Here is a 24166-nt window from a genome sequence, read left to right as displayed (position 1 = left end):
TCACATTTGAGCAGGAAACCTGGCTAACTTAGCTTGAAAAGCAATTCTACTTACTGAGTGGATCTAGGGAGTCAGAAATAGAGCCCAGATGGCCTCCCAGTCCAATGCTTAGTCTATGAAACCTCAACTCACAATTTTACAAAAAATAGGATAACAGCTCAAAGCCAAAAGCTACTACAGATGTTTGATTCATTGAATCACTAGTATAATATAAAAGTCATAATGGAAAAGGCAACAAAAAGTAACCCAACCTGAAAGATTAAGGAAAAAAAAAAATCTACTACCTAACCACAGTCCAAATGATTTTTTTCCTTTGTGGTGGTTACACAGAAAATAACATTTCAGGTTTTAAGTACGTAGCAGTATCCGTACACATTTCATCACACCAATTTTCCTCCATTTTTGTCAGCTGGAAATACACACCTGTGAGTACAGCTGCAGTGCAATCCGACCTGAGGACACCAGGCTATTTTGAAGTAACACAGAACTACATTGCCCTTCCTGCCCCTTTCAATTCCAGATTACTGAGATACATTTTTGATATCGTAACTCTTTGCACAAGAGAAAAGGGAACACCATAAGCATTACAGTAATATTCATAGCAGCCACTTTACCTACTGGTAAAGGTTTAATTTTAAGCGATCTGCATCACATTTCTTAGTTTTCCCACAAAATTATACTACTTGAAACAATGAGGATATTCGCCAAGTAATCACAGGCACTTTTTTTTCTTCATTTACACACAAGAATGCTGGCAAACACTCAGAGACAGTCAGAACACATCAGCATTAGTAACTTCCTACTAGATTTAACAACATTTAGAAGTCCATAACCACCCAGAGATGTAAACATAAGCAACATACCTCCAAGTTCATTCTCTGCTGCACATTTCCTTTCTTCCTTTTTTTTCTCTCAGTCAACACACATACTTCAATCCTACCCGCTTCACTGCTTCATCCTTCTTCCAAGGCTGCTGGAAAAGACTAGTCGGCTCCACTCTTCCACTGCTCCCCTGCAAAGAGCAACTGCAGCTTCAGGTACTCTGCTAAGAAGCAGGGAGAGCTTCTTATGAACAATGCTGAAACCTGTTAGCGATTGCTGGTGAGAGGTAAACCTGGGCAAGAGCTCATTGTAGAGTGGTAAATAACTTGCAGGAGTTCCTCATCCACTTCTCAGTTTATGTCATGATCCTTGGCTCCAAATCTTTGGTGCATTGAGTTTCTTCATGCTGGCCACAATATCTGGACCGGGATTCAGAATTGGAGTCACCACCATAATTTTTTACCTCAGGTGAAAATAGGAGAATGAGGGCTCAGCAGAAAGGAAAGGAATGAATGGAAAAATGGGGGCAAATACAAAAAGGGGGCGAGTGGGAGTTTAACTACAGCATGCATGCAATAGTTAATAGCAGTGCAGTTCACAAATGGCTGCTGGTTTTCTCTAGAAATACCAAGTGGAACATTGTATTACAATTAGTGAAACTGGCATTTTAACTTGATACTTTATCACACAACAAAAAAATTACAATAAAAGTTCCCAGAACAAGTGCATAACAACACCCCTTTCACACCTGAGAGTATTATAACGCTGTGGGTATTTTATTACAAGGGTTACAAGTTAAAAATTACACACAACAAAATGGAGCCATCCTACTGGATTCATTCACACTAATCATGATTTCTCCCAGGTGACTAAGATAACAGAGCCAGAGTCTTCTTGGTTGTACCCAGTGAAGAGGCAACATGCATAAATTGAAAGAGAAGAAAACATTCCATTTAAACACAAGGGGAAAAATGCAACTTTTTTACTGTGACACTGATCAGACACTAAGCATGTTTCCCAGAGAAACTCTGGAGTCTCTGTCCTCGGAGATACTCAAAGCCATGCCGGTCCTGGGCAGCCTGCTTGGCTGACAGTGCTTTGGGCAGGGGTGTTGTACTAGATGATCTCCAGGAGGTCCTTCCCAACATTTACTGATTTGTGATTCCATATCTACCAGACATCAGCAAAGTCAAATCTATCAAAATCTAGGTAACTTTTCTACTTCAGTAAAGCTGAAGGCGAACAAAGAGGGTGAGAGAAAACAGGTTTGAAAGACTGAGTTTATTGACTATGAAATTCACAAAGTAGGCAAATACCAAACCGCATCTTTCCTTCTCTTCAGTCAGTGCCAAGTAGGCATATACCAAACTGGATCTTTCCTTCTCTTCAGTCAGTGCCATATTCTACAGGAGTTATCCTTGCTTCCTAGTAATAAACACACATTGTGAAGGAATAATTTAGCCGTATCACACAATTTAGCCATTTTTGTTAACACCTACATTAACAATCTACCCAGAATGCTGAGAAGCCAGACAACTATTTTTCTGTCCATGACTAGCAACAGTCTGTAGGACCTAGAGCAACAGTTTTAGCTGAGAGCATCCTGCCTCCCATATTTTGGTAATTCAGTCAAAAGATCGAGGCGATCAAAAATACTCTGTTCGCGTCTTTTCCCACTCCCACAACTTTTTGCCTGAAATGAAGGGAACCTAAACAGAGTTCAGTGCCAAATACACACAAGGTGTGCTCCTGCCTTTTGCTCATCCAGACCTCCCTCACTTCAATGCATTGTGAAAAAATGGCTTAGTCACTGGTCTGGTGCCAGTATATGCCCATATAGAGATGTTAGGGTATTCCCATGCCTTTACACAAATTTGTTCATGGTCATATTCACAAAAGTGAGGTTTTAGCTTTTTTTGACTGTATTTTAAGTCACTGCTGGTACTTGCATTTCAGACATGGTCCCAGGAAACTTTTCCAACTCTTATTTTTTTTTACCATAACAAGATTTCAAGTGTGTCTCAAAAATAAAAGGAGAAAAAACCTGAATATATTAGTTACCTGTAATGATTATATTGCCTTTGTAATTGAAAGCACAGGAGAATATCTCATCAGTATGACCCTCTAATATCTGAAGGCACTGTCCGGTAGCAGCATCCCAGAGTCGAGCTGTTTTATCAGAGCTGGCTGTTAGTATACGATTGCCTTTAGGGTTGAAACATACCTTTAAAAAAATATAGAAAAGAGTTATATTAATTAGCAAGCCAATATGCCTAGAAAAGGAAGCATATCTAGTGATTAAAACATGAGAACAGAAGCCAGCAACTGTTGCATTCAGCTTTTCAGCTAAAATTAGGGGTAGCACTCCCCTAGAGTCAACTTTATTGAAATGTTATTACTATTATTCCAATAATTCCAAATTTATACATATTTTATAGAGTTCTACATGAAATAACATACGTCTCTGTAATAGAAAAACTTCCACTGAAGGCAACTCATTTTGTCTTCATATTTGTTAACATTCATTGTCAAAATTGCATGTATTTCCAGATAATCATGTATATTTTCCTAGCACTAACTGGACAATCCAGGTTTATTATATAATGCAAAGTTGCTTAATTACTAAGGGCAAAATGCCTGTTCCTCAGAAATCCAATTTCCAAGTAATAATCTTCCCAAAGGATCACAGCTACACAGAACATCTGCAGAAATAGACTGACTTTTCAACATGTTCCCAGATGAGCAGATTCTCACTTCCAGCAAAGAAATCATGCCAGCACTATGGACCCTGCTGGAAGCTGTCCCTAACCCACCCACGTGTCAGCACGTGTTCAGACTGCATTCCTCAGTGCATCGACACTGAGCGTGAAATATTGCAGTAACTATATTAAGCAAGGAAAGACTAGCCCTTCTGAAATTAATATGCTCTCAGTGGAGTGATTATAATTGCCAAATCAATCCAATCAAAGCATGTGAGTTTTGTTCACTAAGAACCACTCCAGTTTCAAAATATTAACATTTCAATTACAAAATACATCAAACAAAAGCAGCACAGACTTAGCATACTAACCTAAGTAAAGTGAAAACTATCCAGTTGAAAGAATAATGAAAAGTTGCAACAGTCAAATATCAAAGTTTTAAAAATATGTACAGTTTGGGAAGTAACTAAATGCATTTGGAACTGAACTTCGGCATGCAAAATTGAGCCAGACAAGTCTTCCAGCCAAGTACACGAGCACACTCCTCATGACAAAGTGATTTTTGAAACAGGCTTTATACTTGCAAGTCCCTTACACACTTCTGAAAATAAGACTCTCCGTGTATTTTGCCACAGAAATATGTTTTTTCTGTTCCGTTCCATAAATTGGGTGTGCAGAGAAATGAAAAAAAGCAAAGAGGAGCAGATCTTGTAGAAGCAAGGAATAAGGGTGATAGTAAAAGCCTCAGATGCAATAGCTTTAAGATGCCATCAAAAGACTAAAAAAACTCATGCTTATTCTTTCAGAGAATCTGGGGCCCCAAGGGCATAACACAAATGCAATTTAGGACAGGTCAGACAGAAGCTCTATTAACTATGATCATAGCGGGCAAATATTTGGACAGCATCTCTCTCTCTGCTCCCCTTGTTCTCTGCCAAGCAGTAGTGGAGAGCCAGCCTATATACTGTTTCAGAAAAAGGACAGGGGTAAGGAAACACAGTCATTTCAATGTTAACAAAGCCAGGTACTGATCCCTGGGAGGGATGGACTTCTTAAGTAGCTTGCTGACCGCAACTGAATTCAGTTCTAAAGAATCAAATAGTAAATGACATGACAATATGGAAAGATGACTCTTGAAGCCTATAGGACTAGCACACACAATACTATCTTAGCTCAGAAGTAGGGCGCTAAGCTTTTAAAAATACATTTTTGTATTTGTATTTTGTATGTGTATTTTGTATAAATAACATTTACAAATAGCTTTTACTTGAAATGAATGTTCCTTTAGTAAAGACAACTTCTTAGCCAGACCTCTCAGTCTTAAATATTAATGATTTTACCACCACATTCTTTAACAGTATTCCCGTGTCATGGAATAACTGATGGATTGAATGTCACTAATCAAATAAGAAAAGGTGCAAACCACAAACAAACTTACCTTTGAAATTTCACCTCCATGCCCCTCCAGCTTTGCAATGCACTTTTTTGTTCTTGCATCATAGACTCTTGCTGATCCTGTTGTAGATTAGGAGCCTTTTGTGATTGTTATCCTTAAGCATGCATTTCAGTAAGAACATTTTGATAAGGTTGGTATGACCTCATCCTCAGGTTTGATTTTGAAATAGAAAAACAATCTTAACACAGTTTCCCCCAAGGACAAAGTATGTCAAAAAGGATCTGTAATTTGGTTGGAAAAGGTTGAATTCTTAATGGTTTCTGCTAGAAAATTAACATGTGAATGCAAATGTCCACATACAGATGGATTACTGAAGTCTGTAAATTTAGGATGTATGTACAATATATTCTGAAAGCTTTCATTACAGTTCAGCTATTCATTCTATTTAATAAGCTATTAATTATATTTAATAAGCTATTGATTTCAGGAAAAATTTTACACTGTCTTATGTTGTAATTTAGCAGCTACAACAAATCAGATACAGAGTGCCCTCATCCAGTCTAGTATCCTGTCTCTGAAAATGGAAATCAAAACACTTAAGTATGTAAAAATAATATGGTATCGTCAGTATGCACTATAATATAACACTGTACAGACAAATACAAAAACCTATTTATTTATTATTATGCAATTCCTAAAGAAATAATAAGCATACAAAACTGCTGTACACCAATAACAAAGCAAAATTGCTTCTTTCACTACCTCTTTATTGTGTATTCTCTTGCTGTACATATGGAAAGCCTAGTAGCAAATGCACCATTAAAATTCCAACTACCTTTTTCATTTAAGCCTAAATTTGAGCCACCCAAATAAAACTCATTCAAATTCATTCAAAAACTATTTACCTAAACATTTAAGCCTTTTCAGCCACAAGTGAGATATTACCCTGCAATTTTGAAGCTAAAGGGGAAAGACGTGTTGAGTTGTTTAAAGTGTGAAAAACAAGAAAATTTTCACTGGGGAAAACTTCTGAAATTTAATGCCAAACTTTCTGTACTGCAACAAACATTGCTTGATCTATAGTTTTGGGTCATGATACTCCTCTTGCATCAAGCTACATTCAAAGCAAAACCAAAGGAAAAGGACAAAGGTGTTTTACGCTACTATTGCAATTCTTATAGCAGTCCCAGTCACTTAACTTACCATCAGCAGAAGCAGTTGCAATACGCTGGCCAGCATAATCAAAGCAGACATCCAGTACTTCATCACTGTGACCTGTTAAAGTTGCTATATGTGTCCCAGTCATAGCATTCCACAGCTGCATAGATAAATAAAAGTAAATTTTTTTTGCTTATTTTGACTAGTTTACTTGGTAGGTATCTAGTTGATCCATAAAGCAACGTATATAGGCTCTTTCTGATGTCTGACAATGCATTAACATGAAAACTGGATATAAATCAGTAAAAAGTCACTGTTTAGTCACTTTAATGAAGTCCTATTTTTTTCTCCAGTGTATTGATTGAACAAGCCTTAAAATATATATTGTTATTTAACTGGACTTCACTGAAATTATTAAGCTTATAGGTTTTGTATTTACTTGTAAATTCTTCAGTGAATACTAGTTTAAAATAATGTTCTTCCATTTACAAAATATATATATGGATATATCAAGTAGCTGTATTCACTACATATTCAACTTTCTTACCTTGCATGTTTTGTCCATTGATCCAGTGACTATGAGAGAACAGTCCCAGCTGAACTGTGCACTACTAATCTCTCCTCGGTGACCTATTAAAGTATGTAACACCCTACCAAAAAAAAAAAAAAATCAAATTTTTAGTGCGGATTTTTATACATGAATATAAATTATAAGGAAATTTAAAAAATGGTATCTCTGAGGTGTCAAGTCTTCACATTTTATCCATTAAAGCAATTAAATGGAGTGGTACAGGTCATTTAGGATTCTGGTACTACATCAATTCCTTTTTTTATCTTTGACACAGACAGGCAGTAAGGAATAAAATGGAAAAGCCCTCTCTTCTCTTTCAAAAATATTTTAGTGAATGTATTTCCAGTGAAATGTGTTGACCTTCCAGTGCCAGAGACAGACTCCTTTTATTCATCTACATGCAAGGCACATACAGCAAGTTTTTCCACATTACTCTCCCATTATCCTACTTCAGCGAACAGTAAACAGTAGATCTTTAAAACTCCATATAATCTAAACCTTTTATAAAATCCACCAAAGATTAAATGGAACTTGATCGGATACTTAATATGTACGTGTTCCCAAGTAATAGGCAAATAATGGCCAAACTGAAATATGATTTCTAATCTGCATTAATCCTAAACTTCTTGCAGCACAAGACTGGAAACACTAGTTCCATTAAATTCTTCAGCTTTAGCAGAATACAGAGGGTACAATTAGCCATTATTGCTTCCTGTGAATTAATGGCCTATAAAGAAATGAACCCTAAAGAAGATTAATTTTATATACATATAAAAGGATTAGTAAACCCAGTTATTATCACAATGCTAATTAATATCACTGTACCATTAATAAAAAAACTGCTTTAACTAATGGATAAACTAACAACTAGAAAAAAATGAGTTTGACTGAAATGTTTTTATTCATTGCATAAGATATATAACGGTAGTTGTATTAATATATATGCTAAATGAACAGCAAAGCAAATCTTCTGAGCACCTAAATTTTCTGTTTATGACAACAAAAACTTGATATTTTGGGGGTTTTTGAAACATCTCAAATGAGATTTGAAAATACTCATGTCATTTTACAGAATTACTCCTTTTACTTTCTAACAATTGCACTGCTGTAATTGTCCAGACCTTTTTACAATAAAACCAAAAATCAACAAGCAGAAAACAACAGCGGAAAACTTCTTAATTTTGTGAACATAGTATCTGGCCAACAAGACTGCTGTTATTGTAATACCTAATACCCAGAATACCTAATAATGAAAATATTGTTAATTTAAAATGTAAAAGTTTTCATTTCCAAATTTCAAAAAGGCAGTTCAGGTTTCAAGCTTCAATGTAAATATCCAGTCAATAAGCAGAATAAATAGCAACATATGGAACATATCACAGAAACCACCATCTATCAGACACACAATTAGAAAGAACCCAGAAAACAGGCTTGTCAAATGCCATCAAAATTTTCCATTAAAATTATTAAAGAAAAAAAAATCACCCAAAAAATCAGCTTCAGTCATGATAATACTTCTTTAGCCTTCAGTTTTCAGTGAAATTGAATATATGGATGCTCTAATATTTGCACCATAATTGCAAATAAGAAGAAACCGTCTGTCTCTCAGCATTCGGGTGTCTACCACTCCTGACCTCAGTTTTACAGGCTGTTAATTTGTAAATGAAGCCCTGAAGACACCTCCAGCTGAACTATAGATGACTGTATCTGCCATGGAGAAAATACTGATGAAATACAGACCTGTATTACAAGGGATGTAATACACTTTTTTGTTTGTTTGATTTTTTTAATTTTATGAAGAAAATCTTGAACCTCCTTGAGATTTCTTGTCCCTACATAAACTTCCCTCAGAACAATTCTGGATACCCACCCAGAATACAACTGAGGAAGAGACACTCAGAGTCAGCCAGCAACACTAAAACAAACGTCAAGTTCAAACTCAGATTTGGAAAGCAGTGTTTCTGATGTATTGCATATGGTGAAAGACAGGCACATACAACCTCACCTACAAGATCTTTACAAATCTATCTGAATCTGTATACAGCAAAGTATGATTTGCTCACAGTCTTTCCGACCTCAACTTTTCATTATTACTAAATGTATACATGTCCAACTGCCATCTAAAAGCCTTAATGCTAGCCTGGCACCATTATATTGCCCACTAGCTCATCACCAGAGCTGCCAGTGTTTAAACAAGAATTTTCTCCTTCATATTCCACTTCCTGCTACAGACCCCGAGGTGAAGTCCACATTCATTTCTTAGGAGAAGAGAATGCAACATGAATATCCCAAGGCTTTGACTTCACTGCAGTCTCACACAAGAAGCTGGAAGCAGCAGGTGTTTTCAAACAAAAATATTTGCAGGCTGAGTGAAGTTGAATACAAAGGTCCAATTCGTTGAGTACCTCCTAAATATTTACCTGCCACACATTAAACTGCCAGTGTTGAATAAGCTCAAAGCTTTGGAGCAAGCCTTAAATGATGCACTATGTGTACATTATTTTTTAAATCACATAATCACTTTCATTTTTAGGTGATACACATTGTTTATTATCCCAAGATATCACTGTACACACACTTTCCTTTTATATATAAATTTTAGAGATATTCCCCTTGCTCTCACAAGAAGAAAAAAGGCATGACCTCAGAAAACATATTAGAATCATTATCTTCACAAATTACTTTGCCAGTAATCAGGGCAATCATTTCATTATTCTACTTATACTGAGTTTCCAGTTGAAAAAACAGGTGGATTTGTCAGGATAATACAACAAGTTCATATTTAGCTACTACGTTATTATTTGCTGGCATCATAATCAAGACATTTTGTTCTTTGCAGTCAGTGGCCAAATTTTCTCCTTTTTATAAATTTATCCTGATATAAAGGATTGTGACAAGGAAAATAGTCCTTGTATAGTTTTTAAACACAATGTGGCCAGACTAATTTACTACAACATAAAATACACTTTCTTTCTACCTAAAGAGTCTGATCCATCTAGAAACTCTAAACACCTTCCAAACCATTAGTTGCTATGTTGATGAATTATTTTCCTGTTTGGAGAATTCATCAGTAACAAACACAAGATCTGTCCATTGTCTGCCTCATCAGATGGAAATTTAGAACAAAAAACATATACAAAAGCATTTAAGAAGCAGCATTCCTTTTCAGCAGAACATAGGGAACGGGAGGAACAAATGATAAAATGAAGGAATGCATACTCTAAATGAAGCAAAAATACAGGGTCTGTAATTTGTACCTCAATGTTGAGTCTTTCATTTGTCACTAAAACATGTAATGCAAAATTATATTTATTAGTACTTTAGTACCTGCGAGTGCCAACATCCCACACTGCTACTGTATGGTCAAAGGAGCCCGTGATAATCCTGTCTCCAGTGGTGTTGAAAGACAATGCGATGATTTCTGCTGAATGCCCCTGAGAGAATTTTAAAAAAGAGGTACGAGGATGCAAATTATGACTTTTCTAATAATGTAGTTTAACATGTAGCTTTTTTTCAGCAGCACAATCCTTCTATAGCCCTTCAATATATTATTTACTTTGTTGTCCAGTATATCAAAATTTTGACAGAAAGATCTACTGGACTGTGGAATAGTCAATATTCCAACAACTGCAAAGAGTCAGGCACATCACTTAAGCAGTGAGCAACTGTCCAGTGATATCATCAGTACGTATTTTCCATACTTGATTTAAACAGAATCACATTTTTTCAACAATACATACTGAAATAAGATAATTTATTTACAGTAAACTATAGTACAGTTTGTCATTGATGGTGGTGGAGAGAGTTGGAAAAATAAATGAAAGCATACTTATAAGCTAAAGGTTGACACATTCCATTGCTCTTTGCTCTGATCAGGGCTCTAAGGAAGGGAAAGTCAAGGAAGAGAAAATGCCTCACTCACTCTGTAGGCCACACACACCAAAGCAAGGCTATGCACTACCTGTTATTTACAATTTATGTAAGAGAAATGAATTGAAACAGCAGAGACCAATCTGAACCTGTGGAATCCCAGCAAGCCATGTAGACCAAAGAGACATCACAACCTAGAGGTAACTGGGTGGCTGTCCTCTGCTGATGTCCACAGGAAAAAAGATTCATACAGATGTAGCATCTGACATTAATGTTCTCAGAGTTACTTTATGTTAATGCAGACAAGGTCATAATTGACAGTATAACAACATGTTTTAATGAGCAATGGAAGGCATTCTAACCTATAGCAATAATGCCACTGAAATGAGAAAATCTGTCTTGATAAATAGGACTTCTTACAGAACACCATAGCTTTGTCATTCCCTTCAAGTTCTCTTCATCTGCTTTTTAACTGCAGTCACTGTGGGACCCCCTGGTAAAAGAAACTCTACAAGTTTGGAAACTATTTAGGAAATACTTTTATCTCAGTTAGAAAACTAAGAAAGCAGCCAACACCTTTAAAAACATGAGGCAAGCAAACATACGCTTAAAGTGACTATTTCTTCTCCCTTCTCTACATCCCATAATTTGGCAGTGGTATCCAAGCTCCCAGTTGCCACCAATGTGCTCTGAAGATTAAACGATAAACATACCTGTAGCAAGAAACGTTGGATGGAAAAAGTTTGGAGAGTAATGATACACATTTTCTCAAAAAAAACCCAAGTCAGGATTAATATTTTTAAACAAGACAAAAGCCTGACTTAATATTTTATGGCATACAGAGAAATTGCAGAGTTCTTCCAACAGCTCACTAAAAGAGCAATAAACCCTTATCCCATAGCTCTGGATGACTACTCAAATCAAACAGACTAGTTGGCGGCTCTGCAGTAGCAATACATTAAAAAGACTTACTGGAAGGTTTCCCACATTGTTTTCTGAAGTCTGAATTAAAATTCACTATTTAGGTGCTTCATTTCTGTCACAAGTAGTTCATAAAGTTTTCATGAAAATCAAAGCAGAAGCAGTACGTTGATTCACTAACAGCACATAGTTAACTGGCACAGTTAACAAATTATTTTCTGCTGGCTATTATCTTCTACTAATTATTCGTTAGCACAACTCATAACACTTTGGGTCTAATCTAACCCCTACAGAAGTCAGCAGAAATTGAGAGGCCTTCCAGTACTTACCTATCTGATTTGTGGAAGCAAAATCACTGCAACCTGTCTCAATAAGCAAACATGTTCTCCATTGTAAGGGATAACAGTTTCAAAGTGTCCAGAGAATCAAAAACTCACTGAAACCAACCTCACCTACTACCAAGCTAAATCACCATTTTCTCACACTAGTTATAGGCCTCACAATCTACAGATTAAATTCCAATTGTTTCCAGAAACAATTTCCAGAAATGCTTTATTGCATAATGACTATATAGCTATTTTTGTTTAAAAATACATTCTGCATTTAGATTTGCCCTGATCTTTTAAATCAGGTGACATGGTGCATCAAGATATTTGCTATTGCTAATAGGGGTCCTAGTGCATTGGAAAGGAAACCAACCATTTTTAAGCTTACACTGGTTTCGTTTCATATTACCTTTGACATTTCAGCATCCCACATATACCTAGTTAACACACTTAAAATTTCAGAAATTCCTCTGAGCCACTGTGCCTATCTATTAGCACAGAATTGTTCATGACTTATGATTTCTGCTATAGCTCCAATTGGTCCTGTATGTGAAGTACAGGCCTTAGTGTAAAAGACAGCAATACAAGTAATGATGTTCTTGTGCATTTAGTTCTACAAATATGAGAGGCAATGCAAGTTATCTAGGAAAAAATGAGATATGTAAATAAATCAAGGAATAAATATGTGCTACAAATTGAAAATTCCAACTGCTATGGTATTTTTCAAAGATGTTTTAACATTTAGTACACAAGGGAAATCGGAACAAGTGAAAAATAAAAATACCATTTCAAACTGTATACAATGGTTTATTCCATTTCTTAAGAACTGTCAGAACATCTTTCTTGCACTGCAGAAATGTTCACAATATCTGAATGTGTGAATAGATGCAGCAGAATAGCTGCCCCTTCCATTGTCACGGGGACTTGGCACCCACGGCCATCAATGGTGGTGTGAGGAAACACAAAGGAATAAGAAACATCCATCAGTACTCACTATTTCTGCACTATGTCCTCTGAAAGTATGATAACATTTTCCTGTTTCTGTACTCCACAGTTTGCAGGTTTTATCAAAAGATCCAGTGGCTATCTTGTCACTAAAGAGAAAAAAATCCTGTCATTTTTATTTAAAAAGAAACTGACTTCCAAGATAGCAGAACTCACAGAAATGATACCCAGTTGTCAAAGCTGGCATGCATTTTGGTGCATTCTGCCACACTACAAGATCCTGGAGCAGGATTTCACAAACAGAAGTTATGTTAAGGGGAAAAAATTAGCACAAATAATTAGTTTCTGAAGGCAGCACCGTGCACAGAAGTGTTCATAACTGATGACTAACCTACATAAGGGATGAGGTTATCTGTTGTACTTCCAGTTGTATTTAAAAGTTATGTCATTTCATCAGATAGCATCTGTTTGATAAATAAACTCTTTCCAAAAGCAGCTTACCCAAATTTCAGAGGTCAAATTCCACTCCCACTGAAGTCAGTGGAAGAGTTGTGACCAACTGCAGTTAAAGCAAGACTGAAGTGAGGTACCCAGAAAATGCAGCAAAGGACACTGTATCAAAACTTAAAGATTAACCAAAAAAGTTCTTTTTTTACTGAACTTTTACGGTAGAAGTAGCTCAAGGTTCTCACAAGGTTTTTATTTGCTATATATTGCTTCTCTGCTTTCATGTTACACTCTATTGATCTTTGCACAGGTTTTTGCCATACATTAATTTCTTCAACGTATATAAAAGAATTTGATTAAGTGCTTTTAAAAAGTAAAGAATACTATCAGATATTGTCAGAGTGGGTTCTAGGTTGGATAAAGTCTTTTCATTTAGAAGGAAATGATGATGCTCCAAATAGCATAAGAAAAAGTCTTTAATATTTATTTCCTGATGTTAACTATGTATCACTTAATTGATAAACAGGACATCTGACAGTGAAAGAAGTGATGTGATTCAGTATGAAAACAGGAATTAATTTCTCTTATTTTCCAGAGAAGCAAAATGGTTTACTCACAACAGCTTTCTCAGGAAGAAACTAACAGTGAAACTTCAATAGCTAACATGTAATTCCCTTCACCTAACAGGTAGCAATTCTAACCTAGAGCAGGTATTGCAGAAAACAGATGCGTAAGTTCATATTTGACATTCATACAGCAGCACCCTGTGGATCTTGTAAAAATTACTCAATGACAGTGACACTTGTAAATCGTTCTAAACAATAACAAGTGAGTAACACCAAATGGGCAAATCCACTTTCATTATGACAGAAATGTTCTTTCTCCTTAACTGAAGCAACACAATCTGTCCTAAGTATTTATATTTCACATCATATACAATTAATTACATGGAGGCAGAAAAGAATGATTAATGTTCAGAACAAAATCTGATCATGCAGATATTATTGAAAGAAATCTGTGTTTAAATATATTAAACTGACTCATATACATATTTTTCAAGACACTGAATATCTAATGAAATTTATGCTTTGAATTTCTAAAATTAATTTTTAAAAATTATAGCAGAAAACATGTTTGAATGTACCTCTTATGCAAATAATATACAGTGTCATCCCATGGTGATTAGTTGCAGTTGAACTTTACAAATTCAGAATTTGAATTCTTTCAATTTGAAATAGCCTGTTTTATGTTAAAGTGACAGTTCTGTATTTGCAAAATAACATGATTAACAATTAAGAAGCATCTCAGAGAAAATATATTTACCCATAGGGATTATTGAATGCTATTGCATAGACAACGTTTCCATGTCCCTCCAGTGTACGTAGCTCTTCTCCTGATGCAGTATCCCATACTTTGCATGTTCTATCATAGCTTCCAGTGATAAAGCTAAAGCAACAAGAAATTCATTTCTGAATACAGTAAATACCTTACTGGTCCTGGAACATAGTCTAATGAGTTGTTTCCACAGATTTCAGTTAGCACTGTCTCAGACCCTGAATCTCTTATTTTTTTCAAAAATGTAAATTACCATAGAACTTCCTCTTTTTTTTTTTAAGATTACTCATTAAAAACACTTGTTTCTAATCTTTAATGTATTTCAACTAGGAAGCAAGCTGCTGCTTTCAAGACATGAAGGAAAAAATGATCAGACACATGCCTACAGTGAAATCAATTAACATGTAATTCCACTACATGAAACTCCTAAATGAATTCATGTGAAAGACTCATTTAGCTTTTAGTAATATTCACTTTATTGCCATAAAGGTGCTTCCTTCTAAAGTACAGTAATTGCCAACAAACTATCACCTTGGAAGAAAAAAATTACATAAATTGAATCTCACCCGCTACATTTTTGCATCTCCTATTGGTTCTCCCATGGAGACCTGAAATCTAACCCCCAGTCATGCTTGAAGCTGCTTATAGGCAGCACAGCTGAATTCATTTTGCAGCAAGGTAAGAGCACTGAGATTCCCTTACAATGTAATTTACAAATATAAAATTAGTGATTACCTATTTTGACTTTGAAAACAACTTACCGGGAACCAGATTTGTTAAATGCTACGTTGGTCAGTGGCAATATATGTGCTCTAAGTACCTGAAACAGAAGCAGGGAGAGAAAGAAGAAAATAACATTTGATACAGATAAAAAAACCCAAAACAATTACTCAAAATTCTCAATAGGTTAATATTTTCTCCTCCTCCTGTCAAATTAGCAATTACAAAATCCCCCATGCTTTAGCAGGTTATCGCTGCAGATACTATATAGCATTTATTTCAAATTTAGGTTTTACTTGAATGAACTGTCTTTTCCCTATGATTCCTTTTTCTCTACCTCCTCTGAGACCAGCAAAGTGACCCTAGACCAGAGCTGAAAGGGCAAAAACAAATGAGTGAGGAGACCATGCCTGGTGAGATCACTGAAGAAAGAAATTCCAACTAACATTAAGCCTTATATGGTGAATCAAGAGATCCAGCTTAATTGAGTATTTTGAGTCCTTTAGGTTACGGGATGCTTTCAACTAGTATATGATTTTGTTTTAAAAAACAGAAAGAACAGAAATAAGCTACATCTACATCCTATGAGGCCATGACAAAAAACGGCATGCAGACCCATCACAAAGATATTTATCAAAACAAAATTCAAAGAAAGAATGTCAAATTTGGTATCTGCCTGTATAGTGCAGGTTGTGGAGGTCATTGTTTTTCAAACATTGCTTCTAAGGTCCTTTAATCAGACAGTATATACATTTCATGTAGATAATCTTGTAGCTATAATAATACATACATTAAGGTTTATTAAATATAGGTGAAAATGGTTTCAGATACTGCCAATACAGTTCAGCATGCCATGAGACTTTGAAAATGACCAAAAAAACACAATCTGGTTCATGTTTGAATAAACTGGCTACTGCATAAGAGGGTTCGTATTTGAACAGCTTTCACCTATTAGAAGCTGGCTTCTGCTCAAGTCTGAAGCATAACAAAATCATAACCTGGGAAACCACAGCAATTGCTGACAGTGAAGTAAACAGATGATAAAAATACAGCAGTGTTCCACTAGGTCTTCTCTGTAGTGTAAGAATGAAGAAGAAATGCTTTATGAGCAATGTCATTTAATAACTGATGTATTACCAGAGTTTCAACTTTTTGTTCTTATCTGTAGCTCTCTCAGCCACCTGTCTCTAAAAAGATAACAAAAGTGGGTCAAAGATCTGCTCAGAAGAGTAGGGACTGATCACAATGGAAACAGCAATGGTCAAGTGAAGGACTGAGAGGGAGGGAGAGAAACAGAAAACATTTTATATTAAAGAAACAGAAAATTCTGTTCTCTAGAGAAGGTAAGATGAGTTGTACTTTCAGCTACAGCAGTGAGAATGGGCAATCAAGATGTGGAAATGAAAAAAAAATACTTTGTTTTTTTTTAAAACAGCCACAGTATACAAATATCTGCATATGAGAATGGATAATTATGGAAATTTATGGAAATTCGATCCATGACATTTTTAGGGCTCCATGCAGGCAGCTCTGAACAACAAACCTACTTAACAATTATAAAAAAAAAGGGAGGAAAATGAGATGGGTTTATGTTCAGTGTCAGATCACGGGACTAATTCTGTTCTTCCAAAGCCCAGTGCTGCTGTTGCTTCATCCACAGAACTCCAAGCCAGCAAGAATTGCTTGTGCAAATGATGCAATAATAAAACCCTAATGCAATATTAAAATAATGTACTCCAGTTCTGCAAAATCTGCTAAAGCAGTCCCTAAGACAAAAATCTACAAATTGCTACACCATACCGTTACTACGTAATGGTTCAAAACCTGAGAAACTATTACAAAGCTTGTTTCTCTGCAGGGTGCCTAACACACCACCATCACCACAATTACTGGAAATAACAAAAAAATGGGTTTATACAGTCATTTAAGATTATGCTCCAGTGCAAAAGGAAAAAATATTCATTTACAAACCCCACAAACACATGGAACATTTGGGGGGGGGGGGCAGGAATTCTCATTCCTATCCACCTCTTGTACTTTATTAGTATCTCAGAAGAACCTAATACTCATGTTTTATTTACAAGCCTTAAATGGAACTGAAATATAAGACAAATTCTTTTCACGTATTTCTAACTACCCTTCATTGAAGGATATAAGCCAGCACTGATGGGATTTGCCTGCTTCTAGTATTTCCAAATACAGATCAAATGTGGCACTATACCCAATAAAGAACAAATGCATTGGTTACACTGAAATTTGAATAAGCATTTGATGATTTGTCAGTCTCTGTGATGAACAAACAATTTTAAAAACTTGTGAAAAGCAAGGCATTATCTCAGTTGAGAGCACACCTTAAAAGATAACAGGAAGTTTTCAAATTTAAGATGCCTTATTACATAGCTCTGTTTTCAAGGTTAAATACACAAATCTCTGCAGAATTCACCCAGATGTGTACTATTGGTCAAAAGAATCCAAGGTATATCTATCACCATGCAAGGGCTTTTTTTTAGCCAAACAAACCAACACAAAACTTCTCCCTTTTCTCTCTAAAATTCAGGTAACAGTAACAGAGCACTGACCAGCAATTTTTAACAGCTACACGTTGCCATCTGCTGACACAATAAAGACATAACACTTAATTATTTCCTATCGCAACATGAAATCTCTGGAAGTAATTGTATTCTTATTTCCACGATTAAATACAATTAAACCTATTCTCTTCTGACAGCCTGAATCCTTGATTTGAAGCTCTGAAAGGTCTCTTTAATCATTGTTCTTAAAAAGCTGACTCATTTAAAATAAATTTTTAAAGTGCTGTCTGTAAGCTGAAGATCAAACTATCAATATTCAAACATGATAGCAATAGCAGAAAGTAATTACAACTCGTAGTACTGTATGTAGCAGAATATATAAACCCCCCAGAATTTTCACAAAATGATGAACAAGTAGACAAGGGTATGAAAATATTTTAGGCCTTTCCCAACAGCTAATTTACTTGGGGTCTATTTACAGGTTTTGTTTTAACGTAACTATGGATGTTGCTGGTCCATAGAGTCTTATTTGACAAATAAGAGTATTATTTCTCTCCATCTGCAACATACCTTTGTACATAAACCTGTGCAAACAGTGTCTAGGAAGAGTTACACCTCCCAGCCTTTTGGGGAATTCCTGCCAGACATAACCCAGCAAGACTCAGTCACTCTAAACAGTGCAGAGATGATTGAAAAGAGCCAAGAAATTGGTTATAAAAGACCAAATTCTGCTCTCAGGCACAATATGCAGAAGTAAAAACATACAACACCACAACTGAAACCCCCGCAAAACACCCAAAATTATCTTAAAGACGCCTCTGACCTTAGACAGATAGAACTTGTGATCCTCTTTTTCCCCTAGCTTCTCTTGCAATCTTCGTACTAAATGTATGACCTGCTCCTTGCACGAAGTGATGAGAGGTTCTCCTTTTTGAATTTCATCTACTAAGGCTATGGCATCTGTGCTAATTATGAAGGAAAAAAAAATTAAAAACCTGAAAACTCAAACCCACTAGATTTCATCCTCTGGCAATAATTACAAATACAAAACTAAGAATATTATTTACTTGCAGAGAAACTGAAGTACACAATTAAATGATATGCATTTATGTCCTCATTCTCTAAAGGCTTAAAGAAATATGGATAAATCTTCCTTGGTTTGTGTACTTCCTTCTCTTACTAAAGTTGTTCAGTAAGATTTAATTTGCCTGATAACAAATTTACCTTTCACAAGGGTTTCCACAGAGGGTCAGACATGGGAGATGTGTATCCAAAACTGATAGTTTTGGAATGAATATCTAAATTAAAGTGGAATTTCATAAATTCCAAATGAATTGCCCCTGAAGAAGCAACAAGTTAAATTATGTATGAAAAGTGTTAAAATTATCTCTGTCTGTGGCTTCACACATCTATGCTTGTTCCTGTAACTCTTAGTTGTGGTAATAACTTCTAAAATGTGGTCTGCAGTCTGCTGATGTCCATGAAGCCCCCAGGAAGTAGTTCACAGCTCATCTTTGAATTGGATCATCTTTCCATCAGATATCCATCATCCTAGCCATCAGATAAACTGCTGATTCCTAGCCATCCATGAGAAACAGGGTTGACAGTACCTGGCAGTCAAAGCACCAACATACACTTAAAATGAGTCTTGGCAAGAAAACCTAACATTTCTGTTAGTATGTAAATGATTGCAGTCTAAAAGGGATTTTCTGTATCAGTCCTCTAAATGGGAGCCACTAACAATCCCATAAATTAGTATTCTCAATGTTTATATTGCTGTTCAGTAACGCCAGAAAACTTAGGGTTTTCACAAAGTGACTTCTTAGGTTTTACCCAGACGACTAAGCTGGGAAGTTCCAGGTAGACAAAAACAAATAATTTTTAAATTTGGATTTTTCCTTGTATGTGCAGCCTACATTGTCTGCTACTTTTGTGCCACATGCAAGATCTCTTCCATATCAATGTTGGTATTAAGACAATCATATTACTTCATGCCCTTCTGCCTAATGAATTCCATGGATTTTGGCAACTTTATTTAATGGAATTTTTTTTATATTTCTGAAGCTTTTCCTGCCAGAGCTGGCAGAGTAGAGCTCATAGGCTGACTACTATGATCAGAATCATATTAAGGCTCTCAGATTTCTCTTTGTTTTTTCTTTTGGGTGTTTAAAGGGAGACATTAGCTGGAGGAAAACTGAAGAAACAGTTTGAGAGCTGAATAAAACTTGATAATCCTTCCATGGTGTTTGATGCCAGACAAAAAGTTCTGTGAATAAATCCACTAGATGTGAAATTCAAATTTGTGAAGTGTTCCATACTTTTTATGTGTACAAATAGCTAATGGGAGGGAATGAAGTAGAGGGTACCACACTTTTCTCAGTACTACTCACTGAGAGGACAAAAGCCAATGAGTACAAATAAAAACAACAAAAACAACTAGGAAATTCAATCTGAACACAAAAATATACTTTTTTGCTGTGAGGGTGGTCAAACACTAGAATAGGTTTCACAGAGAGGTTGTGGAGTCTCCATCCAGAAGATATTCAGAACCCAACTACACGCAGTCCTGGTCAACCTGCTCTAGTTGACCCTGCTTTAGGTGGTCTCAAGAAGTCCCTTCCAACCTAAACAATTCTCTGACTCTGTGACATGCCATTGTATCTGTCACTGAATGCACAAAATAGCCAGTCAAATAACCTTTCAAGCACTGGTGAATAAATTATACATAGCAGCATTAAAGCTAATTCCGCATAGCAACTTGTTACATCGACATTCTCATCAGAACAAATTTGGCCTATTCCTCACAAGGAATACACACACGAGTTTCAGACTGGTGCCTTCTAACTGTCTGAAAGCTAGAGGCAGATGTGACTGAGTATAGTCCTACACGTAGCAAGTCTCATTTGCTTCCTCATGAAGTGACCTCTGCCTTCTATCTCACTTAAAGATATCCTATCAAACTTAAATCTAAACTTGACTTTGAAATACATTGTAGCTTTAATTCTTCAGTTAGGCCAATCCCGGATTTTTAGGTATACCAAGCTCCTGCAATTTCTTTCATCATCTGCAGGAGACTAGACAATCAGGTTATGCACTCATACTTGTTCTTTCAAAAAAGCCAACTGCAATTAAGTTTGAAGCAGAAGAAAGCAGAAAATTTCCATTACTTGCAACAAAGGCAGATACTTAGGTTTTCCACACAAACATATGAGAGGAAATCACTTACTTGCTTACTTTACACCACCTTGCTTATGGTTGTTATGAGGATTAATTAATTAACAAGAGACATGAACTGATGACTAGTTGTTATTTCCAGGGATTTAAACCAATGTAACTGGAGATTGAGTTAGACCCACTTTTTGAAAGCATTCTGAAGACCAGAAATACTATTACAGGACCTAAGAACTAACTGTCATTCATCACAGCATTACATTAAGCACTGTGTATTTCGGCTGGCTTTGTAGAGGCATCTTGATAATCCTAACTCCATAAGCAAAAAGAGGCTTCAACTCTAAACAGAGAAGCACGATGGTAATGACCAGCTGGAATCCAAAATTCTGTATTTAAAATAGTAGGAAAATGACTTGACTACGTTATTTGCTTTTCTCTGTGTGTGTGTTTTATTGAACAAAGACATAGCTGACCTCAATTATGTTTAAAACAGTCAAATACAGTTGCCCATGAGCGTGCTATAAAACAGCAGAGTGCCGTTAACTGAAATATTACCATACTTACTCAGGTCTAAGATCAAGTAGATCTATAGATCTGGTCTTTGGCTCACTGTCTTGTACATATTCCAAAATAATTCCTTTAAAAAAGAAAAATTTAATAAGAGTCTTAATTAAATGTCCAGGATTTCATAACATGCACTGTAGGCAGGAATACTTCCACTTTTATCACTCTACTAACTTCAGCAGACCTACTTCCAGTTCTTGGAACTAGAAGGATGTTAGCTGTTCTTGCTAAGAGTTAGCAGGGTGACAAATAACTCTGAATGTGTTTATATGATAAAATGCATTAAGTGTTATTCTTTATGAGCCATTTTCTGTTCTGGAAATGAACAAGTTCTTTTTTCCCCAAAAAAACTTTTTGCATGATTTCATCAGGTCTGTTTTCAAAGAAGCTGTCCTGAAGATACCTGCTGTAGTTTGGTGTTCCAAGAAGCCTGGAAAACATGTTTTACAAAACCTGTTACATTTATTTCAGTGTTCTCAAAGGCCTGTGTGCACTAATGTACATAAAATTGTAAGAGACTTCCCATTTCTAGGTATGCTCTGGCACTTTTGTGCCTTCTGCTGAGCCGAAGTATTAAAATGTTTAACCGCATTGCTTCCTGTTTTGAAGCAGTTGTTAAGAGTCCTGCTGCTCATTGGTTTTCTGTGGCAAAGGGCAACTTAGATGAATTTTTATGTCATTTTGCATTTTACCAAGTCCATAGGAAAAGTTTTCCATTTGAAAGAAAGATCTGTTATCACACTACACTCCCTGAGCTGGCCATCTCCATCTTGTTTCACTTCTGAAAACGCATTAAAGTCTCCCGAGTTCATGATGAAGACAGCTCAGCAGCAGAGCTTTTCAAACCACGGTTCTGCTCAGAAAACTCACAAAACAGAGAAAGAAAAAATAAGAAACGTGCCAACTTTTTGCTAACAGGCCTTTTCATAACACATACATGTTTTTTGGTACCAACTACCATCGCTTTCGAACTCCTTACTGTCATGCAAACCAGACCGCCCTGATTTTGCAATGATAACTCGTTAATTACAGCCCGATCGGCGATGAGCTGCGAGTCTCTCAACCAACCGCAGCGCCGAAACACCCGCACCTCCAGCCACCCCAGCGGCCGGTGCGCGGCCTGCCCGCCTTCCCCCACCCTAGCCACGGCAGGGGCGCGGGGAACCGCCGCCACCGGAGCGCCCCCGCCGCGCATCCCTCTCAGGGGCGCCCAGCGGCAGCCCCAGGCCCGGCCCGGCCCCACCGCTGCCAAGGCCCTGGGCAGGGCACCGGCTCGCCCCCCCCCGCCCCGCTCCGCACCCGGCGGGTAGTAGCGCAGCAGCAGCCGCCTCAGCCTCATCCTCCGCCGCCGCCGGCCCCGCGCGTCGGGCCGCCTGCCATGGCAACGGCCAACGGCGCCTGCGCCCCGCGGCGGGGCGGGCGGCGGCGGGCGGCTGGGGCCCATCATGGCGGGACGGCACGTTCAAGGTCCTTTCAAGGCCCCTCCAAGGCCCCCAGCCCGGCTTTTGGCACCTGCAGGGCTGGCGCGGAGAGCGGAGGCCCGTGAGGGAGCGGGCCGCCGCCGGCGGTAGCAGGGCGCCATTTTCTTCCCTACTCCCAGTTCTTTCTTGTGAATTCGTAACGTCCGGGGCTTTTTACTGCGATTTTATTTCAGCAGAACTATCCAGTTTAACTGCAAGATGTTAGCAGGGTAGGCATAGCCAGCAGGAACCCCATCGCTATTTATACAAGCATAGGTTTGCTTTCTCCCAAGTGCATAGATTTGTAGTTATCCTCACTGAATTTTATCCACCTTTCATTGGCCTTTCAGTTGGTATTGCAAGGCTTTCCTGAAGTCTTTAAACAGCTCCTCTTGACCACCCTGAATGCCATCCACCAGAGCTGCTGACGCTGTGTAACCCATACAGAGCTGCGAGGGCTCTGGTCTGCCATAGAGGAAGCACCAGGTCTTCAAAGGCTAGCGTTCACTAAAAAATGATAAAATTTGGAGTGCTAAAGTGCCACAAGTAACGGCACAGCAAATAGATGAAAGCTATTTGAAAAGCAAATAGACAATTACTCAGGAAAGTGGGCAGAGATTAACAAGAAAATGAAAAAAACTGATCAGCTTAATTTTTTTTAGAAGATAAACTCAGGGCAGATACATGTGTATGAAAATACCATTTCATCAAAGACAGAAAAAAATACATGTATATGAAAAGAGATAACTAACACTGAATCATTGAAAGATTGTGTATTAAGAGAGCTAAAAATCTGAGTCGAGCTTCATGCAGAAATGACTGTAGAGCATCAATAGGGGGAAGCAGCAAACACATTTTCATCTAGCAAATCTCATAGCCCACATTGTTGACAATGGGTCAAACAGAAGACAGTCCTCCTGCTCAGTGTTTAACAATATGTGACTTTTCCAAAAACACCCACATGGCTCCCCACAGCTTCACTTTGAAGATAGTCCTTTGGTTTTTGAAAACCAGGAAGTAAAATACAATGGCCAATTCAAGATTTTCTTTGGGACATGACTGGGGGACAAAGTGGTCTCTGGGGTTTTCATCCCCATTTGTTTATTTAAATCTTTTGACTTGCTTTTATGTGGAAAGTCTTGAGACAGATAAGAAACATTTTTATTGAAAACAAATAATCCAAACAGCTTTCCAACTGAATTGACTTACTTGGACCAAACCCTCTTCAAA

General features: G+C 37.1%; 1 protein-coding gene across 4 annotated transcripts; it reads right to left on the bottom strand.

The window, feature by feature from the left end:
• Positions 1-1487: 1487 nt before the first annotated feature.
• DAW1 (dynein assembly factor with WD repeats 1) lies at positions 1488-22861 on the bottom strand. Of its 4 annotated transcripts, XM_055817607.1 has the most exons (13): positions 22776-22861; positions 21477-21549; positions 18565-18706; positions 15252-15310; positions 14479-14601; positions 12758-12857; positions 11122-11229; positions 9974-10080; positions 6623-6725; positions 6121-6235; positions 4960-5036; positions 2884-3046; positions 1488-2247 (listed from the first exon to the last, which is right to left on the bottom strand). In XM_055817607.1, the coding sequence occupies exons 1-13, from the start codon at positions 22813-22815 to the stop codon at positions 2213-2215; spliced, it is 1245 nt and encodes a 414-aa protein (XP_055673582.1). In that variant the 5' UTR covers positions 22816-22861; the 3' UTR covers positions 1488-2212. The 4 variants fall into 4 exon arrangements, with proteins under 4 accessions (XP_055673582.1, XP_055673583.1, XP_055673584.1 ...); XM_055817608.1 differs by lacking the exon at positions 11122-11229; XM_055817609.1 differs by lacking the exon at positions 14479-14601.
• Positions 22862-24166: the final 1305 nt, after the last annotated feature.

Source organism: Falco peregrinus, chromosome 12, assembly GCF_023634155.1.
Source record: "Falco peregrinus isolate bFalPer1 chromosome 12, bFalPer1.pri, whole genome shotgun sequence".
In the NCBI taxonomy this organism is placed as follows: Eukaryota; Metazoa; Chordata; class Aves; order Falconiformes; family Falconidae; genus Falco; species Falco peregrinus.
The sequence above is the reverse complement of the archived record's forward strand: the minus strand, read 5'-3'. Positions and strand labels throughout refer to the sequence as shown.

Coding starts and splice junctions, on each gene's coding strand:
- DAW1 (XM_055817607.1), bottom strand. CDS start 22,815: ATGAGGCTGAGGCGGCTGCTGCTGCGCTACTACCCGCCGG. Junction 14,602..15,251: donor TTTAACAAATCTGGTTCCCG/GTAAGTTGTTTT, acceptor TTGTTGCTTTAG/CTTTATCACTGGAAGCTATG. Junction 11,230..12,757: donor GAGGACATAGTGCAGAAATA/GTGAGTACTGAT, acceptor TTCTTGCTACAG/GTATGTTTATCGTTTAATCT.